Source organism: Dreissena polymorpha, chromosome 14, assembly GCF_020536995.1.
Source record: "Dreissena polymorpha isolate Duluth1 chromosome 14, UMN_Dpol_1.0, whole genome shotgun sequence".
Lineage (NCBI taxonomy): Eukaryota > Metazoa > Mollusca > Bivalvia > Myida > Dreissenidae > Dreissena > Dreissena polymorpha.
Window position 1 is genome coordinate 22,315,862 of NC_068368.1, and position 20,147 is coordinate 22,336,008.

Genomic DNA, 20,147 nt, shown 5'->3' on the forward strand with positions numbered 1-20,147 from the left:
ATAGTAATAAGGCAGGAAAATCTCCAGGAGTGGACAACGTCCCTTCTTAGCTTATTAAGCACGGTGGAGAGACAACAACTGCAGCAGTGACAGCACTATGCCAAAAGATCTGGGAGAAGAAAAGGTGGCCCAAGGAGTTGACCCAGTCACTGGGCATACTCCTACCAATAAAGGACAACCTCAAGTTGTGACAGAATTACCGCACCATCAGCCTCGTTAGTCATCCCAGCAAAGTCATCATACGCATCATTCTTGGTCTATTGAAAAGTAAGGCAGAGGAACTGTTGGCCAAAGAGAACGCTGGATTCAGAGCTGGGCAGAGAACAGCACCTCTGAGGTCCGAATTAGAATTGCCATGGCGACAAGCAGCAATGGCCAGACTGAGCAGGTTGTTGGCAAGCAGTTCCATCAGCTTCGCCACCATTTACAGGCGCTACAAATCCTTCTTAGTCTAAATCCAATTCTACAGCTGCGAGACCTGGACCCTTCAAGCAGCCACAAAATGCAGGATACAGGCATTTTAACAATAATGCCCCCGAAGACTGCTAGTCATCTCCTACTAGTACATTGAGCACAAGCCCAACAAGTATATCCGGAACATGACTGCAACAATTGTTGGTCCACAAGAGCCCCTTCTGGCGACCATTACAGGATGAAAGCTGGCTTATTTCGGACACGTCACCAGGCACGACTGCATATCAATTTACATTAATTGTGAGTTTAATACACTAAATTAACCTTAAGCATATGGATGATTCATATCTGAGTGGATGCTTCTTACATGTATCTGAACAACTGAATCTGAATAATACGTTGAAGTAACCAAGCTTCTATTTAAAGGGAAGTGAAAGTGAAATCAGTACGCTACATTTCAAACACAACTAGAAATGGCGCGGCAGAGGCCGACGCGTATCCCCATGCCGCATGTTTGACCCAGGGGCGCCCCAGGGTTGGTAATGGGGCCATGCATAGTTGAGATTGACCAAATTGTCATAAGAGAAGTTCAGTTCAATGAGAAGTGTATCAGTGTAAAAATGAAGAAGTTATAGTAAAAGGCAATTTTGGGTGGGTGTGGCCTATATGCAGGGTTGGCATATTGACCGGTCAATTGAGTATTGACCGGCCAGCGGTCAATACCCGGTTAAAACCGGTCAATACTGGTCATTACTGGTCTATACTGGTCAATACTGGTCGATTGAAAATTGTAGCATTTAAACATTACAAAGGAGCCATTTTATATTAAATCAATAATTATTCTGTAATTGATAAACTTTTTTCGGAGTTATTTATTGTAAAAAAATCTTTAAAGCTGTACAAAGTTACTTCTTTATTATTTATACATTCAAATACATAAGGACTGAGGCAATATCTTTATCTCAGTGTATCACATCTGTATTATTACTATTGTAGGTACCATAACATTTCACTAATCTATTGATATATCTATTTGATAAGCAGATGGACAAACAGAACTTTTGTGTATTCTAGGGTTATAAATCTGGCCTCTTAGTTGGTAATAAAATGCATGCAGTGTTATGTCTCTGATATTGACAATTAAGCAAATCTGCCCTTAGGCTATTTCATATCACTCACACAAGAAGATTACATTGTACTCGCTATTAATTTAATAGTTACTTCTAACTTGTTTCCTTTCTGTATTAAGAGGGGTTTTTTCCCTTTCATATTAAAAAGTTCAATTGGTATTCAAATGAATAAACAATCAAAGTTCTTGATTTTGCCAACAAATAATGTTTTCCAATTGTGGGTCTACTCTTCTTTTAAATTATTTTTTTCTTTTAATAATTATTTCTTATTATGTTTTTTTATTCTTATATCAATAGAAATTAAAGTTTTTTTCACTATTTTGTTTAAAAAGTATTTAAAGAAATCAATGCAAGAATACATGACAAGTAAGGATTGTGTCAAAAAGGTGCCATTTAAGGCCCTATTATCAGTTTTGGGTGCCCCAACCTGTATAGGTGAGAAGACTGTTAGAAGACTGTGGGGACAGTGGGGGATGAGGAACAACTCATACACAGTAATTGACAGGTTCTTGTTGAATCAAGCACAGAATTATCTGAGCATCATAATTCATTAGAATTGAAAAAAAGGTCAATCAAACAGAAAAATCAAATTGACCAACTTTGACTTATTTGCAAAATTTTGAGAGATTGGCCTACAAATTGCATGAACAGGTATAAAATAATGGGTATTAATAGCTTAAGACATTATTGGCAACATGTATGTTTAATTTATATTATCAATATTGTTTAATTAGGCATGGAATATAAATTAAAATTGGGGGTAAAGTTCTATCGACCAGTATTGACCAGTAATGACCACTTCGGGAGTATTGACCGGGGCGGTTTTAACCGGTAAAAAACGCTGGTTAAAACCGGGGGCGGTCGATTGGTGCCAACCCTGCCTATATGGGCCGGGCACCCCAGGCCTGGTAATGGGGCCATGCATAGTTTATATTTACTGTATTGTCATAAGAGAAGTTCAGTATCAATTAGAAGTTAATCGGTGTAGAAATGAAGAAATTAGAGTAAAAGGCAATTTTGGGTGAGCTTGGCCTAGGTGGGCAGGGTGCCCCAGGGTTGGTAATGGGGCCATGCATAGTTGAGATTGACCGAATTGTCATAGGAGAAGTTCAGTATCAATTTGAAGTGAATCGGTGTAGAAATGAAGAAATTATAGTAAAAGGCAATTTTGGGTGGGTGTGGTCTATGTGGGCAGGGCGCCCCAGGGTGGGTAATGGGGCCAAGCATAGTTGAGATTGATCATCTTGTCATAAGAGAGGTTCAGTATCAATTTGAAGTGAATCGGTGTAGAAATGAAGAAATTATAGTAAAAGGCAATTTTGGGTGGGTGTGGACTATGTGGGCGGGGCGCCCCAGGGCTGGTAAAGAAGCCATGCATAGTTGAGATTGACCGTATTGTCATAAGAGAGGTTCAGTATCAATTTGAAGTAAATCTGTGTAGAAATGAAGAAGTTAATGAAGTTAAAATAACCTAAAACAAGAGCACCGCCTTGCGGGTGCAGACCGCTCATCTATTTTCTTTTTAAAGGTGAAGGGACTCTCATTTTCAATCACAAAGGAGGGAGGAGTGGAGTGAAGAGGGGTGTATAGTGTGGGGTTGTGGACATAAAATAAAAATAAAAAAAATCGGACGGGGGGGGGGGGGGGGGGGGGGGGGGGGGGGTTGGGGGGGGCGATGGAGGGGGGGGGGGGTTTGGGTGCGATGGTTGGACGGTATTTCAAACATAACAGTTTTAAAAAAAAAATGGGAGGGGGGGGGGGTATAGTGTGAGGGTGTGGTGGTAATTTGCGAGATGATCTTAAAAAAAAAAAAAAAAAAATTGGGGGGGGTGGGGGGGGTGGGGGGGTGGTATAGTGTGAGGGTGTGGTGGTCATTTGTGAGATGATCTTTAAAAAAAAAAAAAAAAAAAAAAAAAAATAGGGGGGGGGAGGGGAGGGGGGGGAGGGCACGGGGATGGTTTGGGTGGAGTCTATTGTGGTATGTCAGGTAAGAGTAGTTTCATCAAAGTATCAATCAAATCTAATCATAAATAAAGAAGTTATGGCAATTTTAGCAAAATTTAATAATTTGACCTTGAGAGTCAAGGTCATTCAAAGGTCAAAGTAAAATTCAAGTTGCCAGGTACAGTAACCTCATGATAGCATGTAAGTATTTGAAGTTTGAAAGCAATAGCCTTGATACTTAAGAAGTAAAGTGGATCGAAACACAAAATTTAACCATATATTAAAAGTTACTAAGTCAAAAAAGGGCCATAATTCCGTAACAATGACAACCAGAGTTATGCAACTTGTCCTTTTACTGTACCCTTATGATAGTTTGTGAGTGTTCCAAGTATGAAAGCAATATCTATGATACTTTAGCAGGGGTTCCACTGGCCCAAAAAAAGTTGTCGCCACTTTTTCGCGGCGTGAATACTGTTGGTTATTCCACCTTATTAATAAGAACAATCATTTTAAGAAACCTTACTACATTATTGTCATTTACTATATTATCACTTTAAAAAGTATGTTATTTCATAAAGAAAACAATAAGTACCTTCATAAGTCATAACCTTTATAAGTCTTAATAAGCTTTATTTGTATATAAATAACATTTTTTTCAACTTGATAAACAACACGGATAACCAAAATAATATAATAATGTTAACATCAATGTATTAAACAGTATGCTGCATAAATGTTTCGAAAGTAATTATTTAAACATAAAATCACACCAATGTTCATCATTTGAAAGGGAATCAGAAAATAAAGCATCTCACTTCAAATTGTTTAACAGTTATATTTGGTCATTTGGACATGATATACATCAGCTTCTGTTGTTAACAAGTTTTCTGTGAGTGGTGGATGATTTCCAGGTTTAATTAAATGACTGTTGTTCACGCCTTTTTCCTGACAGAAAGGCCCAGATAATTGCCACAATCCATTCTAGTTGCCTGAAATAACATAAAACATATTTTTACAAACTATCAACATCAAACCAACTCATAAATGTCCCTATCTTTAAATGTCCGAATTTAACATATCCGAAATATAGTACATCGAGTGAATGTTTTATATTTAAAGGGATCTTTTCACGCTTTGGTAAATTGACAAAATTGAAAAAAGTTGTTTCAGATTTGCAAATTTTCGTTTTAGTTATGATATTTGTGAGGAAACAGTAATACTGAACATTTACCATGGTCTAATAGAGCCATTATATGCATCTTTTGACGATTTTAAAACCTAAAAATTATAAAGCGTTGCAACGCGAAACGATTGAATAATTTGGTGAGTTCTGTTTTTGTCGTTAAATTTTGTGAAACTACGAAGATTGCTTACATAAGGTTTAAAATACGCTCAGCATGTGTACTCGGCGGAATAGCTCAGTAGGCTAAAGCGTTTTTACTTCAGGACTCTGGCAGGACTCCAGGGGTCACTGGTTCGAAACATGGTCCGGGCAATGTTCTTTTCCTTTTTTTAATTTTATTCTTGATTTTTTACTGGAGCTTTTACGATCCAATGTTTACATTTATCGATATAAAGCATTTAATGAATAAGTTAAAAAATGCCAAAATCTGTGAAAAGGCCCCTTTAATTCAGAAATTGTTGTTATCTTAATCAATTTATATCCTTCCAAGAACATTACAATAATGAATCTATTAAACAGAAATGCTCACAAATACCTGTTGAAACAAGTTTTTATTTGTTGATGTGGAGGAATTAAATGCTTTTGCCAGCCCCATGGTTTTGATTTTAACAAAGAAATAGCGGCCCTAATAATCATTATAATTATTGATCGTCGTGACAGTTTGTCCCCGAGTTACTTAACTTATTGCTCAATATCATAAAGGAGCCGTTAATCCGATAATAACCCCCATAAAACTTGACAATAGCAGTAAAAACACCGTTTGTAACACTTACACGCTTCGGTGATTTCTAATGCACTCTGCACTGTAGGTCGCTTACATCATCGTAAATCAATATTTACAACTGACAGACGCTGGCCGCTGATGCTCGGTCGCGTGCTTTCGACTCGCAGTACATTTTCGGATAGGATTTTACCGATTTTTTGAAATTCGCCACTTTTAAAAAATTGGAGCCACATTTAAAAATTTAGCGCCATTTGGCGCCAATGGCGATCGGCAGCGGAACCCCTGCTTTAGGGGTAAAGTGGACCAAAACATAAATCTTAACCAAATTTTCAATTTTCTAAGTATAAAGGGCCCATAATTCCGTCCAAATGCCAGTCAGAGTTACATAACTTTGCCTGCACGGTCCCCTTATGATAGTTCATAAATCTTGCAAGTATGAAAGCAATAGCTTTGATACTGTAGGAATAAAGTGGACCTAAACACAAAACTTAATCAAATTTTCAATTTTCTAAGTATAAAAAGGGCACATAATTCTGTCAAAATGCCAGTCAGAGTTACATTACTTTGCCTGCACAGTCCCCTTATGATAGTTAGTAAGTGTTGCAAGTATGAAAGCAATAGCTTTGATGCTTAAGGAATAAAATGGACCTAAACACAAAACTTAACCAAAATTGTCAATTTTCTAAGTATAAAAAGGGCACATAATTGTGTCAAAATGCACACCAGAGTTATCTAACTTTGCCTGCCCAGTCCCCTCATGATAGTAAGTAAGTGTACTAAGTTTGAATGCAATAGCATTGATACTTACTGAGAAAAGTGGAACTAAACGCAAAACTTAACAAAAATTTTCAATTTTTTAAGTATAAAAAGGGCACATAATTCTGTCAAAATGCACGCCAGAGTTATCTAACTTTGCCTGCCCAGTCCCCTCATGATAGTAAGTAAGTGTACCAAGTTTGAATGCAATAGCATTGATACTTTCTGAGAAAAGTGGACCTAAACGCAAAACTTAACCGGACGCCGACGCCAACGCCGACGCCAAGGTGATGACAATAGCTCATAATTTTTTTTCAAAAAATAGATGAGCTAAAAATGAGTGATATTCTCTGACCCGGCCCCACCCCAACCCCCATTACTTTTTACCCTGGGGTCAGATCAAAATTCCAACTAGTGCAGGGTCACACATATGCTCATAGCTACCATGTGTGTAAGTTTCTAGGATCTAGTGCTAATAGTGTAGAAGGAGATAGTGGCCAGGACGGGCGGACAGACGACGGAGATAACCACAATATCACCACGCTTTTCAAAAAGCTTGGGGATAATTAGTTGTCAACAGATTTTCAAACCATGACATCTTTGTCTTCTTAGATTAAAGTGCTCTAAGCTCTTCTACAAGCTGCCATACTCACAGACAAGTTTTTTCTTCTGATTCAGTGATTGTATCAATAATTGCTAATGGTGTTGGACTGGTATTGTATTATTCTATCAAATCATTATAATGCGACAACAATTGAAAATTAAATAAAAGAACAACAAAGCGTAGGTGAATAACCGTCGAGTTTTCGGAAAGTTGTACCCTGAAACACGAGACCTATTTATAGCATTCTTGACCTTATTTTACCCAAAGAGGTGATTCTGATCAGTGAGTTATTCCAAATCCAATAAACATAAAATTTATATCAATGTATCGCCGATTTACAGAGTTTTACGTCCTTTTAGACATAAACATACCTTGTAAAATTAATCTCCGGTTTCGATTTCCTTTAAATTATACTAGTTTGTTGCATAAACATTTTTTTCCCATAAATTGTATCCTTTGTTTTGGATTGTTTCATTCACGTCCGTTTGCTGTTTAATTTGGACTAGTGCGCATGTGCAGCCTAAATATAACATCATGTCAGATCGGTCTAAACAAGTACAATAGGTTTTCAAGGGACATATCCAGATTTTGATCAGTAAGTATCTATACAAATTGTCGATTTTTTTCCATATAAATGAAGCCATCGAAATCAGGCAACTCAGCATATATTCAATATCTGACTGAATTAAACCTTTCTTTATCTTATATATGTTCTGAAATACATAAGTAGTATTTTGGTTAAGATAACAAATCGATGGCATTTTTCGTAGTCAAGACTGTTATTTCGCTTGTTTGAATATAATGTAAAATATAATTATAATATAATGTATATATACATAATGTTAAGCCTCCCCCCCCCCGACCCGTGTGTGCGCGTAATTCAAAGTTATGATGTTCCGCGCCTGTTGAAGCTGCATTATGTGTGGATCCGTAGTGTATTTGTTTTATTATTTGTGCATACATGTCAAGCAATTTACAATTCAATGCAATCAATGCAATAAATAACGTATAGATTGCATTATTATCATATTCAGAAACATGCATTACATGAATGGCGCCATTTATAACAGATCCAAAAAAGATTACGACATGATGTATACACAGGATAACCCGTAAAGCTTAGACATGTAAACATGAAAAAGCTTATTTCCAACGGGTCCCAGGATTTAGTCGAACAGATCTTATAAGTGACTATAAATAGATTGTTTTTTCAGTGTATCCCAGTGCTCCTTCCTCATCAAGTTACTTGACTGACGAAAATCGGGACGCATTCTAAATAAAAGCTTGACAGCTGCAATTTGAAGCAATTTCAAACACTTACTGAACTAGTTGCAATGTAAGGTGTGACTTTGTATTGTTGGAGGAATATGGAGTAGCCGGAGGATACTCAACCTGTCCGGTTTGTGATCACTAGCCAAACTCACATGCTTGCGGGAACGGGAATGAGCCCGGATCACCTAAGGGAGAAGCGCGTGAGCCAACCACTGGGCTAACCGGACATTGCCCCTTCCCGCCCCAATGTTTGTGTGTGTATTTCGAAGTTTATGAGGCCCTCTCTGAGCCAGAGGTTATGTTATGTACCGACCCGGAGTGTGCCCATTACTTCTAACAAACAAACTTACAAGGCTCACGAAAGTTGGAACAAGCGCTGTGGTTGATACACTCGCTACTCACCTAGGCGATCCGTGTTCAAAACCCGTTCCCGACAGCATTTGAGCTTGATTGGTGGACACCATACCGACCATTTATTGGGGCGCTTGCCGGACAGCCACCTTCCCGCACCAATCCTAATCCCGTATATTATATACTTGTGCACTGGCACCCTGTGGTTACATTGCAGCGGTTATTATCATTGATGATCAATATACAATCTGATTCTCTGAAACTTGATGGTTCTTTAAATTGACCAAGTTAGGCTTCTATTCAACTAGGAGTGCGCATGAATTTATTATGCGCACCATGTTACTCCCACTTTTTCTGATATTGCAGTATTTAAACTCTCTGTAGATGCCGATTTTACAGTAGTGTCACTATATAAATTCCAGTCAATAATGAATCGCGGGAAAAAGATCATTTTAATTTATGACTGTTGGCTCTTTTTGGTCGGTATATTTAGAGTTACTGTTTTTAATGATTTTTAACAATGTTTTGGTGGATGGGTTATGGTTAAAAGCCATGTAAATGCATTCAGATTAAAGAAAACATTGATAATAAATGAAAAATGAAAGCTCAGAAACATTTAACCAGATATTTTGTGACATTTAGTCTTTGATCAAAGGCAAGTGACCGTTTTGGGATTAAAACCTTTAAGCCAGCTAAGAAAATAGGCAATGGATACGGATACAATAATATGTTTGGTACATTAGTACTCTGAGTGGCATATTTCATGTGTCTACCAGAGATTTCCTTAAGTATGCATTCGAGTAAACATTAGTTTATTTAAGATAAGGTATATTAAGTATTTTTCATGACATTATGATATATTTATTTGTATGAGTTTTACAGGTACTTAAAATAACGTTTTATTCTCTTAGCTAGCTGGTTGCATTACTTGTTTGAGATAATAAGGATAGCAACTATAGCCACACCCTTATCACAATAAGTGATGATGCACATGAGTGCAATACTTCAGATTTGTTTAAAGGATGGCTTTGGACAATAAAGAGGTATTAACAATGGATTAAATGAAGTCTTTATCTTCCTCTATATGGATTTATTAATCGTCTAAAGGATGGAATAACTTTTCCATAATGACAACATAATAAAACAAGTTCAATTACATAAATCGCACAAATTTAAAAGTTATACAGAAATCAGACAATGTAACAAATTACAAGAATCCTCTCCTCCTCAAGCTTTAAAGTTTGTATGGTATGCTGTAAAACAAATTGACTAGATTTAAATGTGGAAGGTGGAAAAGGATGTCCACAAAGATCTGGAACTAGACAAGACATGCATATTTATACTTAGTTATCTCCCTTCATAGGGGTAAGTTTTTGAGGGTACGTGAAAAACTGATTCCTGAAAATTAATACGTATAACAATTATCATGATTATAAAGAATAAAACGCAAATGATTATGATGATTATGATTTCAACACATCTCTTAAAGGTCCCATCACGCGAACGGGAAACAGTCAACAAATGATAACTATTGGGCATTCAACAGTTTATAAGTCAACACACACAGCCATTTCAACCATCGGTGAAATGAGACTTTTGGCCAGGCCGCCTAGGGGGTAATATTTCTTTTTCTCCTGCGGTATTGTGTGGTAGCAACCTAGCGAGCGCTCGTGGTATCTTTGTCCCTCCAGTGTCCCTGTTCATTGGAGTAGACGGTTCGGGCTGTACATCCTCGATTGGTGGGGGTGTACCAGTCTCGATGGCCGGATCCAGGGTTGGTTGTAGTGGAGGCAGAGCCAGTTCCTGTGTAGCATTATGGATTGCTTTCTCCATAACAGTAGGTGCTGGTAACAACTAAGGGTGTTGTGCATGTTCATGAATTAAAGATGTCGATTTGGGACGCTGTGACTCAAATGCTTTCGCGAGGGGATCCGTTGGTTTACTGAAGAACGGGGAGAACTTTCTCATGTACTGTCTCTTACGTAGGGTGACCCAACACGTTCCATCAACTCTGACCACATATTGGTGGAATTGCCGCACCTCAATCACTACACCTGTGCGCTCCCATCGCCTGGGCTGGTTTCCAACAAGATTTTGAATAAACACATTGTCTCCAATCTGCAGTGTGGGTAATCGCCTGGTATGTTCTGACCACTTTTCATGGTCCCTGGAGAGGCGCTTTGCCAATGCCCTCTCACTCCTTCCGAGTCTCGTGTGGTTGATAACGTCCCATCAGTATCTGAATTGGATCACGAATGGGTCGGCCGAACAAATGAGCGCTGGTGATGCCTTTGTTTCTGGATCAATCGAGTTTCTGTAGACCAGTAAAGCCCGCTGGAATTTGTCAGTGTCTAAAGACCCAGTCGGCGATGTCTTATCCATTAACATGCGTTTAACAGTCTTCACAGCGAGTTCTGCCCTAGAGTTGGCATGTGGATTCGCAACTGAGCAAAGTCTGTGTCTAACGCCCCAGTTGCGTAGAAACTCTTGTGTCTTACCAGCCGTGAACTGTGGTCCACCATCACGCCTCACAATGTTTAGTTCTAGTCTTACGGTCATTTCTCTGGCCGTGTGATGGGTCGCCACATGCCCAACATCACTTAGCAGGTTGTTCATTTGACACCATAGGTTGTGAATTACCTACTGCACCTAGCGAATCACCAACAGCACTTTTTGTTACTTTGCCTTGCTCCTTTTGTGCAATGAATGAAACAGTCTCGTCCAATGTCCTATCAGTCTTCGAGTCCCCGAGGAGATCAGACAGAATTTCCGGGTCAGCAATGCCCCTGATCAAATTGTCTTTTATAATCTCTTCACTGTAATCGAAAACATGCGCACACCCTGGTTCTTTACAGTTAGCCTTGTATTGACATAAGGCCGCCTGATCCCTTAACGAGGCGAGATATGTTCGAATTCCAGTTGCAGGGATCTGTACAATGCGATTCATCTTCAGTCTATGGACGAGCGTGCTCTCTTCTTTTACAGCTAGTCTCTTTATAGCATTGAGAACATCGTTCTCTGGCATTTTCGAAACGTCACCCTGAATATCTCTCATTAAGTCTGTTCTAAGGAGGTCACTATCACAACAATAAAACAAGGCTGTCGGTATCATGGCGTTGGTGATCGCCATGCCCACTTTGTACATGTTCCATTGTCTTTGGAAAGCAGACCACTGATCTGGATCACATCCTGTACCAATTTTCGGCGATTCTAACTTTATCTTGGTGGGTGTTACCGTAGTTGGAGCTGGGTGGGCATTCTTCTCATGGATCTGGAGGGCGGCAGTCAACGCAGCAGCAAATTCTGCCCCAGGTCCTGTGATTCCCATTCGCAACCGTCAACTGGGACAGTCAGTTTCACCATTTTCAAATGTTAATATATTGTTATTAATATTAATAAATGTTAATATGTTAGTAATAATGATTACTGTTAGATTTTCTTGTGGACATAAATAAAGTCTCTATCTTCCTCTATATGGATTTATTAATCGTCTAAAGTATGTCCACAAAGATCTGGAAGTAGACAAGACATACATATTAATACTTAGTTATGGATCACATTTGTCTAGCTTAACACATTTCACTGCTTCTGTGTATTGTATATACCGGTAGTATCCGTTATCATTAACAGCAATCTTTTCTCGCAGCTTACCGATCCGTGGTTAAATGCAACGTTAAAATATAAGCGGTGTAGAGATGAAATTTGACAAGAGATAAGTATCCACGTTAGTTTAGCAGTACAACGAACCAAAAGTAAAACAAACCCTCATTTTTTGTATTGTGAAATAGATTATAGCTACCACCATTTGTATGGTGATATTCACCATTTTCTCGCTGCGCTGAACAAGGGTGTTAAAAAATATCCAGCAGGTCTGTAAGTTACGCTGGCGATCACAAACTAAAATTCAAAATTCAACCTGGAAATCCTCAAAATGAAGAATCAGTAATACAACATGTCAGTAATTGTTCACCTGGCATCATTGACTGGATGTCTTTGGTTCTAATGGAAAATGAACAATTAAGATCATCTTCGAGACCTTTAATTGGTGTACACATGAACAACACTTCATGTTTTGATCAGCACATCAACAGAAAATGTCAAAACGCTAGTTCGCAATTGAAAAAGCTCAAAATATTTCGTAGACACTTATCACAAAAAATATGCAGAGGTCCATTTGCACGGCTTAATTTATTATCATCTAAACTTTTGCAAGGTACTTTTTACATTTCAAATAAAAAATATCAGATTGACAGAGTGCACATAATTCAAAATCGAGCAGCCAGAATTGTCGCCAATGTTTCGCATTATCAACCAAGCAAGGAGATCATCCTCAGGGCACTGTACTGGTCCCCTATATATGCTCATATAATGTTCAAGATACTCGTGCTCATGTTTAGAAGTAAATGTGAAGCTGCTTCAATTAAATGTACATCAGCGAGCTGTTCACAACTGCCAAAGGTCGATACAGACTTAGAGAACTCAAAGACCTATAAGCTGTTCTCTAGGTCTTTGGATAACTCGATGATAAAAACTTCAACATTTCAAACGTTCAACTTGAACAATTATGGCTGATATGTCGATAGGAGTTATTGGACCTAGGTGGTGGAATTCTCTCCCAAAGGACTTGAAATACTTTCAAAAGGAATTTCACTTTAAAACTAAACCAAAAAGCGTTTGTTTTGCGTTTGTTATGACAAATAAGCTTGTTTAGTTATACAACTCTGTAAAGCGCAATTGAATATTGTCAAATAATGTTCCACCAACGTTCTTTCAGTACCCTTTTTCTGATGCCGCACTTTTTATATTAGACTTCCTAGTGGTAATACGTGTCATGTTATTCTTACCATTAGTTAATACTCATTTCAGTTGACGTTTATATAATTCATATACACACTAGTGTAACAAAATAAATGAGATATTTATGGGTTTATTTTGTTGCCGTTGTTTTTTTTTCGAAGGCATGGGCAATGAATAAAGATCAAATTACTGATATAGGCCATTAAACCAATCTGTCCAGGTCGGATAAATTTATACTTGTGCATGTAGTATCTACCGTCAAGCACGTATATGGAGGTATATAACTCGATGTGTTTGGGTGTGCTATGTCTTCAAAAAAATTGACCCGATTGGATATATGACCAAGTTGTCCTGGGCTGATTTATTTGTTTTCCTTTTGCCCGGCATGTAACTGTGACGCTTTGAAATTGCTTTTAAGCTGGGAACCTAAGTATTTCGCGCATGCGCACCCAGCCTAACAACGTGAAAACAAAATTGGACATCAATTTGCATCCAATAAATTTTTATGAAACTTTAGTACAAGTACGAAACATTATTGGACACTTTTCAAGACTTTGTTTTTGCTGTAAGTATAAACTTAATATGTAGACATTATTATATTTAGAATTTACCCGTGAAGTGTCCTGGGAAACATTTTGTGCCAGGTGAACTTCGAGCTTAACTATGTCTGCCAATCGGCCCAATGCCATTAAAATTATCATGATTATGAGTTTGCTAGAACACGCTGCATCACACTGCTGTTTTAGAAAAAAGTATGCACATATCGCTTCATTGTTTATTTATGATCATGAAAAGGTGATTTTGCTATTTTTGTATAGTAACTTTGTGTTAATAGCGAGTTGCCTTCATCCACCCCGGACGATCCTGGGCGATCCCGGCTTTTAGATTATAACGTATTTTTATCGAGAAAACACGTCACTACAAGGAAACCAATCAAAAACTGTATCTAGCGGAATTCTGTTTAAACATATGTACTGACGTGTTTTACCAGGAAAACTGCCGGGGATTTTCTGAATTATCGGCCTCTTTTTGATTGCAATCAGGGGGTTCCAAATCTATTTTGAGATACTATCCTTTTGTTGTCTCCGACTTCACTCTTGGATTAAATTGTCATCTGATCGTACTGTATTAAGATTGTTGCATCTTTGAAAAGCTTATTTAAAATGCAGTTTATTGATATAGAACACATCACTCTCAAAATACACACGACCGGTCGGGCATGCTTCTGGGACATTGGCTAGCCCGGACCTAGGTACAAGCAGTGAATGTCGTTCGGACGTGCCTTAGTGTTGAGCCCTGCATTACAAATAAAAGACTGACTATTCAATTGATGATCTTGTAGGAAAGCAAGTTTGACCCTTTGCAAATATTAAGTTACTTCATTGTTTGGTAATATTTACAGAGCCAAAACATTTAAAATATAGAATTATATAGGAAGAAATTCTTTTTTAAGTCATGAGTGTGCGCTAAATTTGTGCTTGCATGTTAAAAGTTTATTTACTTTGCAAATTATATCTCTTCACTAACATTCATGTACACACATTCCAAACAATTTAATTTCAGATCTAATGGTCACAGTGCAGTGGGTTTTTTTCATTCAAAATCGGGTTCCCTTCCCAATGGAAAAAAGTATATATTTTCAAAAGGTAGCTTAAAATTCCCAATGGAACAAATTTGTTTTTGTTTTTTTTAGATCAATATTTTGTTCAGCTCCCATCCATATAATATCAACCTTAGTAAATATAATACTGGGCACACTTGTATCCTCAATTTTGAAGCATTTGTTAGCAAAACAACAACAACACTAATTTCCCAATTTTAGTCAAAACGCCACGAATTTTCCCAATCGAAAGGGACCCGGCTCCATTCCCAAAATGGTGAAAAAAAACAGTGAGTGTAATTTTAAATGTTTCAAAAGTTCTGAAAAAGAGATTCACTGTTATTCTTCAACCGCTATCTATCAGTGTCAATAGCATTGATAATAGCCAGTGAGATTGCAAACACATTGTAAATCGATACTGTTTAATGACATAAATCGCATTATTGGGGCACAATCCCACAACCGCTTGAAAACTAGCACATTGCATTCCTCCCTTTTACCCCTAAGGTGAACCTCCAGGCTCCACTTCTCGCACCACTGACACCATTAGAAATACCATGTTGCGCCCAGTGGATTGGAACCCACAATTCCTGGAACACTAGCAGTATGCTCTACCAATGGAGCTTACCTGGTGGTTTATTGTAAACCAGGCACAATGGAACACGAAGGAAAATGCCAAGATTTAGGGCTCAAAACTGAGTCTACCAAAAATATAGCATGGCCTCTTTTAGCTAGTTTTATTTGACATCTTCAAAAATCTAGTTTTGTTAATTATTATTATCTGATTCTAGATTGCTAGACAAAAAGTACATATTTTGCATTTGAAATTATTATTTTTGTTCCCTTTAGTTTAGCCAAGGCTTCACTGACTGAAGGGCATTATGTACAGCCCGTCCAAGTATAGTCGGGTGAGCTCGAACCTGAGTCAGGGTACTCAAGCCAGTCACGCGGGCAAAAGCAAGAGGGTACAGGTGTGGGCAAGGATCCGTCCTACAGCCATCTTTGCACAAGATAACCTTGAGCTGCTACCTGATGGCAAGGTTTGTGCTTTAACATGCCATGAATTACTGTTTAATTTGATGTTAAACTGTTATAGAATTGTCAACCATATTTTCAACAGACTTGATATAAAATAAGTCATTCTATACATAGCCATACATATGTTTACTTAAAAGGTAAATTATTTGTATGGATGAATTTATTAAGCATTCCTTTTATATCTGAAACCAATCTTCAGTAGAAAACATAGAGAAACATCAACAACAAATACTGTGTTGAAAATGGGTATTTTTACGTCCAACATATGATGCATGTTAAAATGGCATGGTAAACTCCTTTCTTTCAGAGTGTAAATGTGCATGTCACAAAAGATGGCCGCAAAGGCGTGGTGAACAACCAGATTCAGGACTACTCATTTAAACTTGATGGCATCTTCCATAACTCCACCCAGGATCAAGTGTTTGATACCGTGGCCTCTGGTATAGTGACCTCTGCCCTGGACGGCTATAATGGTGAATAATTGAAAGAATTATTTTATCTGTTCTTTGGGAAAGTAGGGCCCAATGCATGTGCATAAAGTGTTATCCAAGATTAGCCTGGGCATTCCTAACAGGCTAATCAAGGACAAGAGATTCCACTTTTATGGTTATTTTTTGTTTAAAGGAAGTCTCATATAAGGGAACATCCAGATTAGGTGTAAAGTGTTGTCCCTGATTAGCGTGTGCAGACTGCACAGGCTAATCTGTTACAAAATTATAAGCACATGCATTAAGCCCAGTTTTGCCAGAATAAAATAACGCAATATTTTTATGTTTGAAAGATTACACATAAATTAGCTTCCAAAGGCGAGTGACCAATTATTGAGTTTGTGCAGTATTTTTATGTATTTAATTAATGTATTATAATTATATTAAGTGTTTGGTTTTGTATTTTAGGGTACTAATAATACATTGATTTTCAACTCACATATATATGACATATGTCTTGAATCCTTGAGGAAAGGAAGAGCATATCCTTCTATCTGAACTTGATCTGTTGTCTTGGAAATAATAAAAACTGTGTTAAACTTAACCTGTCCTTGAACCAGTTATTTGTTCCCAAGACAGTGAATTACTGATGATGACTTGTTATATCGTTATGACAAACACTCTGTAAAGACAGGGCTTAATGCATGTGCGTTAAGTTTCATCCGCACATGCTTATCAGGGGCGACAATTTTCGCCTTGACTGGATTTTGGTTTAGAAAGAAACTTCCTTTAAACAAAAATTCCATAAACAGGAAAATGTTGTTCCTGATTAGCCTGTGCAGACTGCATTTAGCTTAACCCATTTATGCCTAGCGTCTAGAAAAAAGGCCTTGGCAAACAGTGTAGATCCAGATGAGACGCGGCATGAAGTGGCATTTCATCAGGGTCTGCGCTGTTTGCTTAAAGGAATTTCTGTAAGAAATATTCTAAATATAAAAATAAATATACACTAGACATCCCTAATTTTGGAAATAAATTGATCCAATTTTGAAGGATGGGAGAGTCCACTTTGCATAAATGGGTTAAATTTGTAATTTTTCAGGGACCTTGATGTGTTACGGTCAGACTGGTGCAGGTAAGACCTTTACCATGTGTGGTGCAACAGAGAGTTACCAGCACAGAGGACTGATTCCACGGTCTATCTCACAGCTATTCAAGGAAATCGAAGACAGACCAGAGTTTGCTATCACATGCAGGTAAATAACGATTGACTTGCATGGTGTGAGTGGGTCATTTTTGCAACAATAAGGATTTATTTTAACCCTTTCCCATTTAGAGGCAAAGGGAAAATTACCATGTGCAAACAGCATAAAACCAGAACAGCCAGCGAATAACTCGCAGTCTGTTCAGGAAATGAAGCCTTTAAAACTTGAATCTAGTAAGGAAGGTCTTCAATTAAATATAACTTTCTAAGGGACTTCAAATGCGTCAAAATACATATCTAAGTGGTAAATGTTCTCCCAGCCAGATTAAAAATTGTTGTCATCTCTACATCAAACTATAGCCGGTTATATGGTAACAATATCTGTACGATTTAGGTTTTACTATTAATCATCGGATGCCTTTAATTTTCAGTTAGATAACATACCAGATTTGAAAGTATTCTCTGACCAAAAAGAATGTCTAATTGACAAAAAAAGAATATACTCTGACAAAAAAGAATATAGTCTGACTACAAAAATATAAAAAATACTTTGACAAAAGAGAATATACTGCGACAAAAAATATTACTCTGACAAAATAAAATATGCTCTGACAAAAAAGAATACCGGTATGCTCTGACAAAGCTCAGAAAGTATAAATTGGTGTAAAAAATATTTTTTGAAATCTGCAGGCATGTAAGGTTTTGTGTGAACAAATCTGCTTTAAGCTTGATTAACTATTGTTTTGACAAACTATTAAGACTTAGAAGAACACTTAATTTGATTTCAGAGTGTCGTACCTGGAGATATACAATGAGACGATGTTTGACCTACTTTCCACACTTCCCGAGTCCTGGAGTCAGCTGAACGAAGGTCAACCAATGACGATATCTGAGAATGAAGACGGTATTTACGTGAAGGGACTCTCGTGTCATCTGGTACAGAATGAAGAAGAGGCGCTTAATTTGCTCTTTGAGGTATTTTCACACATGTGGGTTCAATTTTTCTCAGGGAAAATGGGGCTTTACACGTGTCTGTAAAGCGGCGTTCCAAATTAGCCTGTGCAGTCTATGCAGGCTAATTTGGGACAACACTTCTGCATATATTCCTCTTTTTTTGCTAAGAAGAGACTTGCTTTAAACGTAAATATAAAATATAAAAAAAGTGCCTGATTAACCTGTGCTTACTTCAGAGGCTAATCTAGGACGACGCTTTACATACATGTATTAAGCCCAGTTTTTGCATAACACAGCTCCTTAGTTCGTGTGTTATGGATTTAGTCTCAATCTATCAGTCGATATTAACCTCAATTCAATCCCAATTCAAATGGGGTTGAATTTATTTTCTAATTGGTATAAGTTTGCTTTACATACCCAATGTTGGTTTTGTTCCTTAGATGAGTTACATATGCTTTCAAGATAGCCTGCAATACTATATTCTCGGTACTAAAGGAATTATCATTCTTATCTGAACACTTTGTTTATATATCTGATAAATGATTGAATAGACTATCACATTTGACATTACTGCAGTTCAGCATTACTTTTTTTCTACAAAATACCATAAATTTTATCTGAACTAAAGTCACAACAAAATTAACACCACTGTCTGTCATTCTTATCAATAATAACGTCGGGTATCCCTGCAGTAAATAGGATGGGTGGTACTAAAGTGAAATAAATCAGTAATAAACAAAGATCTTATATACCATCAAAAGCTACACTCAATTTAATTGATATCATTTTAAATAATTTGAGTATAAGACACAAAAGTAAATAAATGTTATTGTAACTTTCAAACGCTGTTGTTTACTTTAAAAAATCAGTTGAACTTAACAAATTCTAAATTTGTATGACCAGAAAAATATTTTAAAAAATAAGTTGTGCAGACACTCGCAAAAAAGTATAGAAGTTGAATGGGAAATTTAATTTCAATATTGAATTTTAATAAGTGTCGGCTTCCTATTATGTTATTTATCATTTCTGGACATACAATTACCAAGAATCAATTTATATTGGCAGCCAGTGAGGTTTTCTTGCAGATTTAACAAGTAGGTTGCAAATGTAAATGTTTGTTTGTAAACAAAAGTCAGGGTTCATAAAAGGCAATACATGTAATGAGAGAATAGCCATCAGCTAAGTGAGAAAACAGGGTTTACATATACTATGAAGTATAAACAAAAATTTAGGCAATACATACATATTAAATGAGTTTGATTGTATGCTATACTAAATATTTGCATTATTTGGATGGCTTTCTCAATTCTTGGTGATTTGGCCCTTGTTTTTTTTTTGGTTTTAGGACATGATATCTTGTAACGATCCAATCAATGGAAAGAAAAATAGGACATGATATCTTGTAACGATCCAATCAATGGAAGGACAAAGAGTCCTGTAACTCTGTACATATGATTTTTTCTTGTATAACAGGGGGAGACAAACCGAGCCATTGCTGCGCACACACTGAATGCCAGGTCATCCCGGTCACACTGCATCTTCACAATCTACATAGAGGTAAATACCAGTATTATAAAGCTTGTTTACAACGACCTGATATGTCTTTACCCTTTACCACTTTAATATGAATTTTTACACATTTACAGTTCCTAAGAAAGTTTAATTTAATTAAAGAACTATCTTACTGGATTCCAATTTTAAAAGCTTCATTTCTTACCCTTAGATACTGATGAGAAGCAAACAGCATA

General features: G+C 37.2%; 1 protein-coding gene and 1 pseudogene across 2 annotated transcripts in view; one reads left to right on the top strand and one right to left on the bottom strand.

Annotated features, from left to right (window-relative positions):
- LOC127857222 (sodium bicarbonate cotransporter 3-like) overlaps nucleotides 1–7,258 on the bottom strand; it is a 233,355-nt pseudogene extending 226,097 nt beyond the window's left edge.
- Nucleotides 7,259–13,595: 6,337 nt separating this feature from the next.
- Nucleotides 13,596–20,147, top strand: part of LOC127857843 (kinesin-like protein KIF9) — a 31,301-nt gene continuing 24,749 nt past the window's right edge. For both annotated transcript variants that reach the window (XM_052394529.1, XM_052394530.1), the window contains exons 1-6: nucleotides 13,596–13,740; nucleotides 15,625–15,815; nucleotides 16,121–16,286; nucleotides 17,344–17,497; nucleotides 18,234–18,420; nucleotides 19,873–19,956. In XM_052394529.1, coding sequence (XP_052250489.1) covers nucleotides 15,657–15,815; nucleotides 16,121–16,286; nucleotides 17,344–17,497; nucleotides 18,234–18,420; nucleotides 19,873–19,956 — 750 coding nt within the window. In that variant the 5' untranslated portion in view covers nucleotides 13,596–13,740; nucleotides 15,625–15,656. The remainder of the gene's footprint in view (nucleotides 13,741–15,624; nucleotides 15,816–16,120; nucleotides 16,287–17,343; nucleotides 17,498–18,233; nucleotides 18,421–19,872; nucleotides 19,957–20,147) is intronic.